This window comes from Megalobrama amblycephala, linkage group LG19 (assembly GCF_018812025.1).
Source record: "Megalobrama amblycephala isolate DHTTF-2021 linkage group LG19, ASM1881202v1, whole genome shotgun sequence".
Taxonomy (NCBI): Eukaryota; Metazoa; Chordata; class Actinopteri; order Cypriniformes; family Xenocyprididae; genus Megalobrama; species Megalobrama amblycephala.
In genome coordinates, this window is record NC_063062.1 from 9,370,732 (window position 1) to 9,388,632 (window position 17,901).

Consider the following 17,901-nt stretch of genomic DNA (forward strand, 5'->3'; position numbering starts at 1 on the left):
ATCGGACTATGGATTAATTCTCATTAGAATTCCTTTGATCCAGCTAGCGATTTAGAATGACAGTGATGCATCATTAGATCACCTCGGGCTTGGACAATATAAATATTTCTTACTGCAAATCTGATAACTTTGTTAAATATGAACCAGTTCTGTCACGATCCCTTGAAACATATTGCTTAACTATGGACTGCTGACAGAAACAACAAAGACAACTCACTATCTACTGAATGTACCGCAGTTTTTATTTTGACAAGACATACAACCTTGATCCTAAACCACAATGTTTCTATATATTCTTTTAATAAAAACCCCCTACTTCTTCTTTTAAATAAGTTTCCTTTAAATGGTTTCATAGAATATAGGTCATCTGACAAGCACAAGGTGATTTCTAAATGAGTCAAATCTTCCTTAAAATTACATTTTTTTCAGTTTCATTCTGAGATATTTTGAGATCAGTGAATCAGTGCAGAATCAGTCAGTCATCTGATGTCATATTTTCTTTGCAGGTGTAGTTTAAATCAATGCCCAAAAAAAATTGCATTTTGCAACCATGGAATTTTCTTTTGTCATGGATTGTAATGAAGGCTAACATCCCTGGAGAAATAAGAAAACAGAAATCAGCACGTTTGTCACCTCCTTTGAATGCCTGTAGGAGTGGGAGGATAGTGTATATGAGTCACTGATAAGATGCTTCAACCCTCTACAATTAACCAAAACTGCTCTTTAATTTCCATATTATTTTCAGTCTTAACCTAAAATGTTAAAACATAATTTCTGAGCTTGTCTGACCATTGTCCACCCTATCTGACCTGTGGAATTCAGGGAAAATTTAAAGATTTCAGGCAAAATTTAAAGGGGTCATGACATAAGAAATCAAAACTGCCTTGATCTTTGACATGTAAGAGGTCTTTGTACCATTAAAACATCCTGCAAGTTTCATAGTTTAAAACGTCCTCATTTTAAACAAAGCATTTATTTAATCAAGCTCCAAAAATGACTTGTTTGTATATTGGGGGACTTGTGACATCACACGGGCAAGTGCATTTGCATACGACTGCCTCCAGAGCAAGATATCGACTAATAGTTTTACATCACTGCACCTTAACCCATAACGACTGACACTTGCCTACACCGGATGCGAGCGTCGTGTCAAAAGCAAACTGAATCCATTGTAATCACTGACGCTGTCTACACTGGATACAGTATACAGATGTCCATTCACTTTATTCCACGCAGGGACGTGCACAGGGGGGTTGCTCAGGTTGCCCGGGCAACTGCCCATATGCCCTTCTCGACTCACGTTGCCCTTCCGAGGTGGAAAAAAAAAAATCGTACAATGGATGCAGAATTTCACGTAGGCCTAGATTTAAAAAAAAAAAAAAAAAAAAAAAAAAATCATTCACTTCCATATTTGGGCACCCGTCCGAAAATGAAAGTCAGTAGGGGAAGGGCAAACTGTTTATGTGGCTGCAGCGCTGCACGCGACCGGCACCTGAGCTGAGCCTGCATGAGCGGCACTAGAAGGAGATTGTCGCGGTTGTCGGGTGAGACGACTTAACGTTGTCGGAAAGGTGAGTAAGGTTATAATCGTTAACGAAAAGAACGAAAAAAACGAAAACTAGGTGGGAAAAAAACATCGTCGTTAACTGAAATAAAAATAAAAACGAGGCATTACAAAAAAAACGATAACTAACCAAAACTGTAATGTGTGTTTGGCAAAACTAACTAAAATAAAATTATAGATTAAATGTCCTTAGTTTTCGTCTTTGTCAATGTCTTTCATAGAGCAAACGTTCAGCTGCATTTCATTTCCCTGCGTCTCTCTCACATACTCGCGCGCGCACAGCCCCTCCCCTCCGTGCACACCGCGCGCGCCTCCATGAGAACGAGTGTTGGAAGCAAGTTCGCGAAAGGTTGGTATCTCGTGAAAACCTTTACACAATCACACATTAAAAAGTGGTATAAAAATATTTTTAATTCTGAATATAATTTTGTCAGTGTGTTGTCGACCCGAGAAGCGATTGCTACTTTAGAAAATTAACTAGACGCAAGTTTGAGGTAAAATGCACTTGGGTTGTCGATGTCAAAACAAGCTGTGATTCAAGTAAAGGCTGGAACACACCAAGCCGACGGTCGGCCGTCGGGCAGTTTTTCTTCGTCGGCCGACTAAGCGTGTGTCTCAATCAGCTCCCTAGTTCAGTAGTCAGGGCACTGATCAGGGTATCAGCCACATTCACTTTCATTATATACTGATTCACGACCTAGGGAGCTAGGGAGCTGATTGAGACACAGGGTAAGTTTTCTCAGTGTGTTCCGCACCGTCGGCTGAAGTTGGTCCTCGTCGGCCTTTTTTCGGCCGATTCGAAATGTTGAATCGGCGTTGGAGCTCGTCGGGCCATCTGATGATTCTGATTGGCTGCTCAGCTACTGCCGCCTGCTGTTTCGGAAAGGCATTTCATCTCACGCAGGCGCAGAACTGACGTGCTGCTTGGCCGTCGGCTGTTTAGCGTCGGTTTGGTGTGGCAGGGCAACTTTGGACACAGACGCTGCCGACGTGAGCCAACCCCACAGTCTGCTTTCATCTCCGCTAGTTCGTCGGCGTCGGCTTGGTGTGTTCTGGCCTTAAGGAATAATTGACTACGGGCCGTTGAATTATTAGAAAAATAATGCACACCTGAGGTGGTGATTCGGTCACGACTCGAAGCGGAGTCAATTATTCCGCTTATACCACGGTTATTCTCAGTCCTTCATATAGCCCATGAGTTTTTGTTGTTGTTTTTTTTTTTTTTTTGGGGGGGGGGGGGGGGGGTTTGGTAGGGGAGTGCCCTTTTTTAGGTCAGAGCAACTGCCCCTCAAAATTCCTGTGCACGTCCCTGATTCCACGTGTTTCAATCTGCCAACAATTGTACAAATGGATGAGTAAATAGAAGCATAAAGGAACACTTGCTTTGACGAGTCCTGTTTAAGCACCTCATTTGCTGATTTCTGTAGAGACTAAAATAGGGCTACGAAAATATATCGATGCTTCAAGATTCGTGGATCGATTCTGAGATTTTCTGAATGCATTGCGATTCTCTCTTGAATCGATTATGAGCATAGTTTTTAACAACAGATGGCGCTCTAGGCTAGTATTTAACTGCACACTCAAATGCTCATGAATTATGACTACACTGAGTTTCAAACCCCATTGTTTCCTCCTTCTTATATAAATCTCATTTGTTTAAAAGACCTCCGAAGAACAGGCGAATCTCAACATAACACCGACTGTTACGTAACAGTCGGGGTGTACGCCCCCAATATTTGCATATGCCAGCCCATGATCAAGCCATTAGACAAGGGCAGGACATCTGGATGTGCACAGCTGAATCATCAGACTAGGTAAGCAAGCAAGGACAACAGCGAAAATTGGCAGATGGAGCAATAATAACTGACATGATCCATGATATCATGATATTTTTAGTGATATTTGTGAATTGTCTTTCTAAATGTTTCGTTAGCATGTTGCTAATGTACTGTTAAATGTGATTAAAGTTACCATCGTTTATTACTGTATTCACGGAGACAAGAGAGCCGTCGCTATTTTCATTTTTAAACACTTGCAGTCTGTATAATGCATAAACACAACTTCATTCTCTATAAATCTCTCCAACAGTGTGTAATGTTAGCTTTAGCCACGGAGCACTATCAAACTCATTCAGAATCAAATGTAATACATCCAAATAAATACTATACTTACATGATCCGATGTATGCAACCAGCATGCATGACGAACATCTTGTAAAGATCCATTTTGAGGGTTATATTAGCTGTGTAAACTGTGTTTATGCTGTTCAAGGCAAGCGCGAGCTCCGGGGGAGGGGGAGCGGGAGATTTAAAGGGGCCGCAACCTATATATCGGTGCATAGTTAATGATGCCCCAAAATAGGCAGTTAAAAAAATGAATTAAAAAAAATCGATGGGGTATTTTGAGCTGAAACTTCACAGACACATTCAGGGGACACCTTAGACTTATATTACATCTTTTAAAAAGAAGTTCTAGGGCACCTTTAAGACTTTGATGTGAACCCCCTTTTAACATAAAAAAAAAAGTAACAGAACTCTGAGTTTGCTGTCAACTCCAATAATAGTTTCTAACAGCTTCATCCTTCAATAACAGCCCGTTCGCCAAGTCTGTATTACATTTTGGCACTTTAAAATGACAATCCGTGCTGAAACAAAGTTTCAAGTTTTGAAAGCTGCAGTGTGTTTTTTCATAGTATATCAAATTATTTTATTTCAGAAGATAGAGAACGTCTTCATCATATAACTCCTTTAAAAAAGTCAAGCAAAGCTTGGTAGTGCGCTCCTGAGCTCATGTAGAGAGGAAAAGTTCAACATTGTATGACATACTCCATCCAATACTTTGTTTTCCAGATGGTCACTCTCTTTTTGACAGCCCTATTAAAGAATGCGGTCTGGTGCATGCGAAGCTACAGTGAGTGGATTTTCAGTGCGTCTGTTTGATTAGACTACGTCACTATGCTTTCCAGGTCGAAACGACTGCCAGCTTCAACCCTATCGTTCCATTCGAATAAAGGCTTACCCAGGCAGCTCAGCGTTTAGTCATTGGCTGCCCTACTTTCAGCCTCGGCTATGAGAGTGAATGGACTAAATTGGATGGAAACGTTTTTACCCGTGTGTGCAGGCGGGGAACTCTGACCATTCACCACAAGGCTTTTGGTTGGTCAGGCAAACACACGGGAAGATTACTTCTTTCTTATGTGATGCAGGCGCTTACAACCCACTTCCTAAGGGAAGTGCACAAGACACAATTGGGAGCATACTTTCTGAAGACAAATAGAAAATGGCAGGCAAGTTTTTTTCTGGATATACTGGAGTAGAAACCTATTTATAGCTTTATAGCTTTAGATGGCAAGGATAGAGTGAGTAACTTGAGACTCAGATGATACCTTTCTGGAAAACTGCAGCCATTACCACATCACGGCAGTATTCTGATGTGGAGACAAGGACTAATCTCAGATGTGCAGTGAGTTAGCCTAGTCAACATGATCCACAGCACTTCATTTTGCCATGAAACACTGAAGGGTATGTGTAAACAGTAATTAATTGCGATCTGGTGGCCCCGCAGATAGTTGAAAAGCTAAAACCACAGAATTTACGAGTCTGTGCATCTCTGCCGCATATTAGCAAATGTGCTGCATAGTGCTGCATTTGTTAACATGCCTGGGCGTGTAGTAATTTTATTTTGTGTGCGTCCTTGTTAGGTTCTTCCTCAAAAGTGGCACTGTAAACTAAATTCAGAGAGTGAGGCACTAAAGCTGAGCCTATATCAAGTATTACATAACTGAATAAATGAAAACCATTAGTCATACTTTCAAACAACTTGTTATCATCATTAGCATTCAGGCATGATGCCCATGTGCATATGATTAATGGTCACGACATGATTTAGAGCCATCTGCTTGTGGACCACTTCCCCTAATTACATCAAAGACAAGTCACCTGAAACCAGTAAAATTACGCAAACTTCTCTGAAGATGTTTATAACAGCCAAGAGGGACTTCCTTAAAGACTCCCTGAAAGAGAACTACAAGAGGAAAATCCTAAAAAGGAGAAGTTCTGAGGAAACAGAAAGAGAGCAGACTAATGAGCCACCACAGACAGATGACAAGATGGGTCATGACACAGTTAAGAAGTGATACAACAAAAATACCATTAAAAACAAGTTTTTAAATGGTTATTAGTGCTGGCCAATATATTGAATATTCAAGAAAGATCCAATTTAAAATAATTTTGGTGGTGGTGATATAAAATTGAAAAACATCATGAAAGTCTTACTGACCCCAAACCTTTAAACGGTAATGTAGAGATTGATTTTTTGATATTTGACCAGATTGACCAACTCTACTGGATGTCATTTTGGAAAGGTCACAAAAAGTCCTTCTCATCAATCATGTCCAAACACCTCACAATAAGATGATGCTGTGATCCAGATGTGTTTGAAATCTCAAACACTGTGACACAGTATTTTAGTCATAATTTAATCCTTTGTTTGCATAAATCACACCCTCTGTCATCCATCATCTGAATCACAGTCACCAGGCCAGCCAGGATTCCATGACTGGGGCATAAAATATGAATATTCTAATGACTCAGTTTACAAAACTTTCCCCATGGCTAAGATTCACACACACAAATGGATAAACACAAAGTGCAAGAACAGAACGACCAATATACACAAATACACACACAGATCTTACATTGCTCAGGCAACCTTGATCTAAACAGACTAAAGTATTGGAAAAATACAGCACAATACAGCAAAATGGCCAATAATGAAATGCTGGTCTTCAGTGGAACATTGGTTTACTCCATGGAGTTCCCATTTCAGTCCTCACCCCTCTCCGCTCTGCACATTTTGTATGTCCCTTATCTGACACACTCAGTCCCATTTGAGGGGTATTTTGCTATCTTATAGGAGATTCCAATCCGAACCAGGTGTGTAAAGTGCGTGAGACGCGTTAAATAAGATAAAAAGGTATTTAAAGGTCCCCTTTTTCGTGGTTTTTTGAAGCTTTGATTGTGTTTATAGTGTGCAATATAACATGTGTTCATGTTTCGCGTGTAAAAAAACACAGTATTTTTCACATAATTTACTTACCTGTATACCGCTGTTTCCACTGTCATAAAAACGGGCTGATGACTTCCTTGTTCTATGAAGTCCCTCCTTCAGAAATACGTAACGAGTTCTGATTGTGCCAGCGGTTCCTGTGTTGTGATTCGACAGCAGCTTAGCGCATCTTGCCCGGAAAGGTCACGCCTCTTACCATAACTTGGAGATGCACGCGCTCAGTGTTATTGTAAACATGTCTTTAATTTTACCCTATCAATTTGAGCCGGAATCAGACCCGGTGATTGGACTGCGGGATGAAAATAACAGCGTTTCGACGACATGGCGACAAACACACTCTACAAACGCAACTCTTGTGTATTCCTGTGGGCGGAGGTTAGTCAAAAAACTGTTTTAGTGACGTCATTAAAGAAGGAAGTAGAGGGATGTAGTCCAAACTGGCCGTTCGATGTAGGCGACTTCTGTTAAATAAAATATCTCGCTTGGCATTGAACTTTGAGCTTTAAAATTTTACCGATTTTATTTATACTCTAACAACAACATTACACACTAACTAAAGTTTGAAACATGGGATCACGAAGAACGGGACCTTTAAATTAACCAAATTATGCTTATTTTCATATTAACGATCGCAACATAAATTTATCATTCAGTTTAGGGCTTTTGAATTTGACATTAGATTAAGTGAAATTTATAATTAATTTTTATATGGATTTATTATACACATGTATATTAAATGAAAGTAATGTATATTATATTTAATTACAGAAGCATATTATGGCATCAAACCCTAAACTCCTCTAATATGTGCGAATTGAGTTTCATCAGTGTTTGAAGATGGGTGTTGCGAATGAACGCATTTTGACAAGTGAAGTGAACTACAAAAGATAGCCCGTGCTCAGGGAGTAGGGCGTAGTGAACACTGTGTAGGGACCCTGTCAATTGTATCACACCGAGTTTATGAAGCTTCCTTCTAATGATCTGTATCAGGTGTGTCAGATAAGAGAGACATACCCTGCATCCCAATGTGAATACTATCCATCCTAAGTAAAATGTGAGATTACAATAAGTGTGTCCCAAAGCATAGTATTTTCAAAAGAGTATGCCAAAAGTCCCCAGATGGTCTACTATTTCTAGTAGATTTTGAAAGTGTGGATCCGTGCACACTATAACGGCTAATATTGCCCACAACCCATTGTGCTTTGGAGGTGGATTCGGTTCAGAACTACAAACATGAATAAAAAGTGTTAAAAAACTACAAACATGGCGAATGTGTGCGACCGACGGTTAAGTAAAGAGGTTTAGATAAAAGGATTTAAGTGACTAATAATCAACATTTAACCTGATAAAAAATATTTATTTAATGTTATCCATTTCATCTGCAACATCAGTGTGGACTTTTACAAAGATCTGTTAGTCCATTAACTTTTAAATGCATCATTATGCAAACACATGAGGAGAGTTCTCCACATGAAAGACCCACGAATGGCAGATCAACGTGCTACTTCTTTTCACTCCACTACGGCAGTAACTTAAATTAAATGAAATGTGGAGGATTTTAACAGTGACAAGATGATTGACAGGCCAGTTTACAGTGACAGGATGCGTGTAACTATGTGATTAAAAGACGCAATTTAATGACTGATAGCTTGTCTACTCTTTTGCTACACACTCAAAAGTATGTTCGTTTTTCTTCACAAAAAGAATACATACTTTTAGGGCATAGTATAAGTATAGGTGAATTGGGATGCAGCAATACAAACTGTACAGGGCGGGGAGGAGTGAGGACTGGAATTGGGAACCCCTGGTTTACTCCATATGACCAAAATTTGAAGAAGATCTAATAAAAGCTATTGTTCAAAAAATGTTTTTACCAAAATCCCAATAACTGTAAATATAGGCAGGTGGAAATTTGGTTTCATACCATCAGATTTAAAATTATGAGTAAAAGTCACTTTGGACAAAAGCATCTGCTAAATGATTAAATCTAAATGTAAATGTGAAATTGCCAGTTTGTTTGTCACAGGACTCGTGCAAGAGGGCTTGAGAAACTAAACCCAACATTTAGTCTGAATGCTTTCTAAAAAGCTTTCAAGCTTTGATAAATTTTGTAAATGTCTCAACCTATCTAATGCCATTTGAGTAAGCAGCAAAGCAGTACTGTAATAAGTAGCCACATTAATGGAAAACAGACCAACTTCAGTGATTGCACATTGATTTCTCTTGTTTATGTCATTGGAACAAAAGAAGTAGGCTCTTTCTAAACTTAATTTTCTGCGGTATAACTTGTGGCAATTTGCACCGTTAATTGAATGCATCTGTGTCCATCCTCTCCAGAAAGTGACCCATGATGATATATGGGTCACCTTATCATGTTAGCAGTGCAACCCCCCCCCCCCCCCCCCCACCACCCTTTTTTTTTTTTTTTTACATGAAATGTCTTATTCTGGAAGGACCATGTGTTTGTAATAAAAATGTCATGAAAGCAGAAAAAAATACATGCACACACACATACCTTGAAATAATATAAACCATATGCCAACTGCACAGGATGAAGCTGTAGCAATCGGTCACACAGGATGACAGACTTTTGCTTTTCCAAGTCCAAAGTAAAAGAACCCTGAACACCTTAATATGAACTATGGTTTCTGTTGTTTTGATTCGGTGTGCACATTTATAACTGCAATCTTGCACATGTGGTGGTTTCCCACACACAAATCTTTCATGAACATACACATATACATGCACACAGACAAAACACACACCATGGTATAGTCTGACATGAAAAGGTGTTTTATTTAATGAATCCTTCTACTCAAAAAAAAAAAAAAAAAGCTCTGAATTACATCAGCCTTTTTTTGTGCTGGCTGCCTGCAGTACCTCTTCATCTGAGCACCACTACATTCACAGTGGCTTTCTTTTTCTCTCTGTCTCTTTCACTCTTTCTCTTTTACAGGATCACCAATCTATTCACTAACAGAGAAGAGATCTTCACAGGATGTGAGCAGCAATGTCATCTTCTAGATTAGCAAAGAACAGCCAGTGACAAAGCAAACAGGTGTGAGTAGGTACAGGTCTACCGCAATAAAGCATGTCTGAATGTGTTGTCTTGTTGTGGGTGTTGGATGTCACAGAGTATTCAAAATTCAGCCCTTTGGTGAGGTGCTCTTGATTAAAAACTGAGAGCTTTTGGGTCAAACACAGTTTTTTTTCTTAAATTAGGTATTTCGGATAAAAAGGTACATTTAACTACTGTATTACAAACTGTCAAAACTAAAAAAAAAAAAAAAAATCCTGTTAAATTTATGGTAAAAAATGGCTGTGGTTGGAAGAAATTCATCATAAAAATACAGTGACAGTGTTTCAGGTATGACGGTATGGAATTTTAGTGCCTGTATATTTTACAACTTACTGTATTTTTTAAGTATGTTTTTTATATTATATTTTTGTTAATATACCAATCGATTTTAAAAATTAAAATCTGCTTTTCTGGGAATACACTTTTACTGTTTTTCAACGTAAATTATATGATGTTTCATAGTTTTTACCAAAACACTAAAATTTGAAAATATAATAAAAATATTTTATATTAAAATTGTGATGTTAAACCATATTATATACACTATATTGCCAAAAGTTTTGGGACACCTGCCTTTACGTGCACATGAACTTTAATGACATCCCATTCTTAATCCGTAGGGTTTAATATGGAGTTGACCCACCCTTTGCAGCTATAACAGCCTCAACTCTTCTGGGAAGGCTTTCCACAAGGTTTAGGAGTGTGTTTATGGGAATTTTTGACCATTCTTCTAGAACGCATTTGTGAGATCAGGCAGTGATATTGGACGAGAAGGCCTGGCTCACAGTCTCCGCTCTAATTCATCCCAAATTTGTTCTATCGGGTTGAGGTCAGGACTCTGTGCAGGCCAGTCAAGTTCCTCCACACCAAACTCGCTCATCCATGTCTTTATGGACCTTGCTTTGTGCACTGGTGCGCAGTCATGTTGGAACAGGAAGGGGTCATCCCCAAACTGTTCCCACTAAGTTTGGAGTATGAAATTGTCCAAAATGTCTTGGTATGCTGAAGCATTGAGAGTTCCTTTCACTGGAACTAAGGGGCCAAGCCCAACCCCTGAAAAACAACCCCACACCTTAATCCCGCCTCCACCAAACTTTACACTCAGGCATGTGCTGTTCTCCTGGCAACCGCCAAACCCAGACTCGTCCATTGGATTGCCAGACAGAGAAGCGTGATTCGTCACTCCAGAGAACACGTCTCCACTGCTCTAGAGTCCAGCTGTGGCATGCTTTACACCACTGCATCCAACGCTTTGCATTGCACTTGGTGAAGTAAGGCTTGGATGCAGCTGCTCAGCCATGGAAACCCATTCCATGAAGCTCTCTACCCACTGTTCTTGAGCTAATCTGAAGGCCACACTATGTTTGGAGGTCTGTAGCTATTGACTCTTCAGAAAGTTGGCGACTTCTGCACACTGTGTGCCTCAGCATGTGCTGACCCCGCTCTGTGATTTTACGTGGCCCGCTACTTTGTGGCTGAGTTGCTGTTGTTCCCAACTGCTTACACTTTATGATACCACTAACAGTTGACCGTGGAATATTTCACAAATGGACTTACTGCACAGGTGGCAACCTATCACGGTACCACGCTTAAATTCACTGAGCTCCTGAGAGCGATCCATTCTTTCACAAATGTTTGTAGAAGCAGCTAGGCATGCTTGATTTTATACACCTGTGGCAATAAAAGTGATTGGAACACCTGAATTCAATGATTTGGAGGGGTGTCCCAATACTTTTGTCAAAATAGTGTGTATATATACAGGTAACCAATTAATCATTAATTCAGTAATGGAAGTCTATGGGGCAAGGCACTGCACCACTTAGACAACTGAGCTGAAATAAAATAATTTTATTTTAAAGAATTAAAGGGATAGTCTAAAAACAAAAATTCTCTCATTATTTACTCACTCTCACATCATTTCTTCTGTGGGACAAGTCAACTTCGGTTCTTCTGTGACTTCCAAGTCAACTTCGGTTCCAGTCAATGGGAGCCAAAATTGTTTGGCTATATCAGCATTCTTTAAAATATCTTCTTTTGTGTTCAGCAAAACAAAAAAAATGCATAAATGTTTGGAACTACATGAGAGTGAGTAAATGATGGCAGAATTTAAATTTTTGGTTGAACTATCCCTTTAATATAAGCAAAATAATAAATAAAGCTTTTTTTTCTTCTTCTTTTAAACCATCTAGAATGCCCCATAGACTGCTATTTTAAGTGAATTGCAAACAAGGTCTTTGTTTGTTCAGCAACCAAATGACGAGTCAATGAGTTGCCTGTGATAAGCATGACACATATGCGATCAATAGAGCTTAACTTGAATGGTACCCGGAACATTCCTATAATATATGATAGGAATTATACCAAGTGGAATATAGCAATAGAAGCTTGTTACAACTATTGAACATAGTAACAAACTAGTAAGCCAAAACCCTTAATGGTATCGATTGCTATTGAAGGAGGCTGTCTGACCTCTGTCTGACCTTGGGCTTGTGGGAATGTGTTCATTACTTTGCGCCACAAACTGATCTTTATCATTACTGTCTACTGCTAAGAGCCTGCTGATAGCAGTCACCACAAATGCATATCTGTCTTTTTCCCTTGGAATGTGTAATGTTAAATTGTAAACTTCAGTCTGGGCATTACATTGATAAAGGTCTGGTCTTTCCTCCAGTCTTGGGCACCCTTGTTTATCATGACTCTGTGAGGACTGCTTGTAATTTCATTCTAGTCTGTGGGGAAATATAGAAGAGACGTTTATGGTATGTGCCTATAGATACTCCAATACATTGCCAGAGCATTATCTGCAAGTTATAACGTTTTTTTTATTTATTTACATATTTATTAATATAATATTAGAGACATACTGACCTTGAACTGACCCTGACATTGGACACGATCATTTCTTTTCCCCCCATGTTAGTTACTCCACTATTTGATTTGGCAGACTAAAGTTTATGTAAAATTACTTCACTAATTCTTATTCTTTTTTAAGAAATAATTTAAAAACCAGATAATGCCAAACTATATTTTTCCCCCAAAGAATTTCAGACATTTAATGAGATTTTTAACGATCTCAGGCACGGTTATAAGACCTTGACATTTTTGCCACATAAAAAATCCAGAACTTGATCAAAACATTTTCTTCATTAAAAAAACGTTGAAGTTGGTCTGTATAACCAGTTAAAAAAAAAAAAAAAATAACAAATTATTTAATTTACATAAATTAATAGATCTACATAAAAAATGAGTGTCACTTCATTAACCCAGTATGTTGACAATGAGCTTGTGTATGTGTGTTTGTGTGAATGTGGGTGCCCTCACTCCTGCCACGCATCCATATGTGTGTCTGTTTATTTACAAGAGCTGGAATGTGTGCGCGTGCATATGTGTGTGGGTGAATCCGCACATACTTGTGCTCGAGTGAGAAACACAGTGTGTAATGCTCAGCTCATTATGTTTTATAGTTCAGTAAATTTTGATGAATAGAGGAGTGTTTCTCTCTCAGGACCTGCCACATCGGTCATGCTGAGAGCCATCTGTGCGATTGGGCTTCGCTCTCATACATACTACATCACATGCCTACAGAAGATCATCGTCTGTACTTTTAACTATCTAATATCTGATGTCATAAACACAAAAAGTTGGCAGGATAGAACAGGCAGGATAGAACAAGTGTCAGAGTGATGAAACAGAAACTAAAAAATCATGTAAAGAGGTCACTTTCTTGTTCTTCTTCTTATTATTATTAAAATAATATTATTTGTCCAATGTCTTCTTATAATATCAATTTGTCTTAAACTTGATTATAATGTAGTAGTGATATTATCTATATATATTGAAAAAAAAACTAATTGTATCATCAAATAATATATAATTTGTATAAAATAATATTATAAATAATATAAATGTAATATAAAAAATATTTCTTGTTATAATAACAGTTATTATTATTATATTGTTGCTATTGTTGTTGTTATTAAAATAATATTATATCATTTTTGACTCTACTAACTATTTATAATTTTAATGATTTACTAAAAACATCATATTAATGTAGTGACCATTATCTATGTAACACAAAGAAAAGCTCAAATATATAATATATAAGACATCTGAGGCTTTAATTTCCATTAAAAACGATTTTGCCATACATGTGTCATATTTGTATTGTGACATAAATACTGTTGTGTCATACATATGTATTGCGACATAAAATTTGTCATTCTGTGAGATGAGACATTGGTCATACCACCCAACCTTATTATGACCTCTTTAAAATACATCATTGTGCAATACTGGAATGCAAACGTATATCACATTAATTTCCTCTTGCTTCGAGCTATAGATTCAAGTTAGACAGGTATCTCACCCCAGAAGGGTGTTGTTAACTTTAGTTTTTATGTGTATTGTGTTTACTGGTGAATTGCTGCACTGCAGAATGCAAATTTCTAGCAATGTTATCATCTAGATTTTCAGCAAAGTCTGTGGGCAGAGAATCTGATGGCCAAGAGCCTTCAGAAGAACCTGGAAAAACTGAACACAGCACTGCCTGCATTCTTCTAAGACAAGAGCTAATCTGAAAGATCAGTCAAGACATCAATGTGACAAATTGAATTGAGTAATTAAGATCAGAATCAATTGCTAGCTTTTAGAATTCCGACTACGGTTGTGTTGTTCTCCCATTTCTCAGTGATTCCTGATAGATAAAAATAGACTTGGGTTTAAAGTATTAAAAACTATAATCTGTGAAACCAAGACTCCAGTGTTACCTCATCCTCCAACATTACCATTAATTGTTCTAATGCCTCCAGCAAACCCGCTGCAGAAGAAATCCCTGACACCCAAAGCTCCAGACAGTAAAGAACCTGCTGTGTACTGGGGCAGCCTGGTACAACTAGAGCCGTGTCATGCTTGGGCTTCCAAACACTGCCTCCATTAACGCACACACACACACAAACATACACTAAAATACCCCTCAGTGCTTGGCACAGAACACACACAGGCACATAAACACACTCAAAGCAGACCACCTCTGCAACTGAACCAACTGCCTCCACATCTAAACCACAGCAGGACAGGCTGGAGGAAGCTTGCAGATTGCATTATGGAACGCATGTAATGCAGTTATGTATATTCAAGCAAATTAAGAGGTTGTGTAACAATTGCATGTCTAAAATGTATGCTTATTCTAACTCTAACAGAATTTACAGTGGAAGAAGGCTCTATGTTTCTCGAAATAAACCCCTAGTGAAATTAAAACAGCTCTCCAGAGAAGAACAAAGGGTGGGCTATTATCTGGCAGCCCATCTTGAAACCACCCTTGAGGAAGAAATGTACCTTACTATGGAGGAGATGTAATCTCCTCGTAATTAGTTTGTTGAAACGCTCACCTCTTAATCTATACAAAATGAGGCATTCCAACAGAGGTGAGAACACTCAGTAATGGGATACTTACATCTGTCCGTTATACACTAAAACTAATCTGAGATTCCTTTGTTTCGTCATTCATCGAGACTTTGCTTGATATATGGTATGTATAGGTTAGTGTGTGTGTGTGTGTGTGTGTGTGTATATATATAGACTACTGTAGAAAAACCCTTCTGCCAGGCAGCTGTATTAAATCAATGACATCATCAGTGCTGCAATACTGTCAGGTCCACATTGTTGCGCAAGCATTATTGGAAGTTATACATTGAATAGTCCCTTAGCTCCAGGGTCAATCACTTGGATTATGTTAACTACAGCCTGGAAACATTCTGGATGGCACATTCATAAGTACCACAACTGTACAAATGATACATTAAGAAGAACAAGATGGTACTGTGAGCTGATTACCCATGGAAAATGCAGCTGAGCTTGGTATTAGAAATGAACCGCTCCCTAACACATCATTAAATTATACACAAGGCACACACAACCAAACTATGTCTAATGTCTAATACGTACAAGTACACATAAATCAAAGCACATCCCAGGAAAATTAAGTTACATCTCACATATCTGAGGGCCAAAAATCATAACAACTGTGTTTATGCACATTATTTTGCAATTAAGGTCCATATTCTGTCATTTATTATTTTTAACAGTAATTCAATCAACTCATTAAATCCCATTCATGAGCAAATTTATTTTTTGTGCATGTAAATGCAGCCAATAATCAATTTTACATGCACATCATCTTCAATAGCTTGACATTTCACAAATATCTTTAACTTGAATATTAGCATAATCTGGTATTTGCAATCAGGGTAATGTATTTACATGATGCTTACATAACCAGAATATATGACCAAATTCTGATTAATATTGTAATATTCTTGTGCACTAAACTCAGTCACTGAGGCAGTGTAATAATATATGCACAGATGATGTCAGTCTCTGGGCAATGGGCCTAAAAGTTAATGTCACTGACTGAATAAACATCATAGCCAGTTACGATTTTTCCACCACATTACAATAATTAAAATCTGAAACGAACGTGAGGCATGAAAACAAAGTGTTCACCCTCTCCCAGAATAAAACAAGCAATTAATCTGTTAATTTTGTGAGACTGCTTTTGAAGTGCAAAACTTACCATTGGCATTTTTCCCACATGTGAGATGCTGATAGGGTAAGAGGAGGCCGTACAACTCCGAATCATTGCTCAGAGCCTGCTCAAAGGATTCCAGTGTAAATTTGGGGATCCCGTTATCCTTCTCCACCACCGAGCTATTCAACACCCGGGTAAAGACCTCTCGGAAGAGGCTCTCCATACACGCAGTCAGGTATATAGCCGCATGCTCGTGGACGCGCACCGCGACCCTACTGTCCACCATCCACCTGAAGAACTTCCCCACGGAGAAGACCAAGCCGCATCTCTCCGATTTCCCCCGGCTGAATTTATCCTCGGTGCTCATGTTGTACATGGAAAGCGCGCTGAGCGACGCGGCGATGCAGTTGACCGAAATGGTCCACGACAGGATCATCTTGATGGCACTTTGGACTTCGTATTTGGTGCACTTGCCGTAGCGCAAACTCAGCCGCTGCGCTTCCCTGGCGATCCTCACCAGCGCGCGGCTCACGAGCGCGGAGAGGCGCGCCAGCAGATCCGCGGACACGGTCCCGAACCTCAACTCTTCCTCCTTGTTGAGCGCGTTCTCCACCTCCCCGAGGCTCCAGGGCACATCCTCAAGCTCGGGAAGTTTCGCACAGTGTCCGGAACACTCCAGGGTCTCGCCGTCTTCGGCCAGGACGGTGTTGACGGTGTCTAGGCTGTTGTGTCGACTGCGCATGGAGTCGGTCAGATGCCAGCAGTGCCCTCCATGCGCATAGGAGATGTGCGCCTCGGAGCAGCACAGAGACAAGCTGGATGACCTGAAGGAGTCCGCGGCTCCACCGTAACCCGAATCCAGCGTCAAATCCTCCAGGGTCCTCACTACGGATTTACCCCTTTTTGCCATAACTGCACTTCATATTGTCCACAAGGCTGAAAGCAAGGGGAAACGTTGCTTTGCAAACAAGCGCCACTGCTTGACGGCTTTATTCTGTCCACTATGCTATTGGAAATGCAAAGGCGAGTTTCCAAATTGTTGCGTTTACTGTTGAAAATGCGCCCCCAACTTTGAAGGAGCAGTGGTGTTGTTATGGCACACACCAGTGTGTTTGAAGGCTGCGAAGCGTCAGTTGGAGGAGGAGCCACGTACAGTACTGCATCCAATACGCTGAAAGGACCATTGCTGCGTACAGTTGCTTTTGAATGTGCACGGTTCTGCATGATGTACTTCTGTTCATCTGGAGATCCCCTTTAAAAAAAAAATATGGAGATGTCAGTATAAAAATAAAACTTCCATTTTGACACCCACTTGCATAAAGTGTTAACCATAATTTCTGAAGAATTTCCTCGTGTTATGATACAAAGGTCATTGCAGATCATAGATAGATAGATAGATAGATTTGTACCAATATGATTTTCCTTTAAAATGTAAAGTGCCATTTAACTATATTTACTTCGGACCTGTTCATTAAAATCCACTTTCTCCAGAACTTTCAGTTCTCTTAAATCTATATCGTTTAAAACTATTTTTTACTCTGATCAGATAAAGCATTCCATTTACTGAGAATTCCATCAGTAAATCAGCTGTAATTGGTCTCTGGAGTGAAAACAGAGCTTTAGATCTAGTGGTCTTAAGTGGCCAAAACAAACAGATAGACT

The 17,901-nt window shown here is 39.2% G+C and overlaps 1 protein-coding gene across 1 annotated transcript in view; it reads right to left on the minus strand.

Moving 5' to 3' along the window:
* Positions 1 to 17,491, minus strand: part of btbd11b (BTB (POZ) domain containing 11b) — a 75,749-nt gene extending 58,258 nt beyond the window's left edge. Inside the window, exon 1 of the mRNA XM_048169314.1 lies at positions 16,285 to 17,491. Coding sequence (XP_048025271.1) covers positions 16,285 to 17,149 — 865 coding nt within the window. The 5' untranslated portion in view covers positions 17,150 to 17,491. The remainder of the gene's footprint in view (positions 1 to 16,284) is intronic.
* Between the last annotated feature and the right edge of the window lie 410 nt (positions 17,492 to 17,901).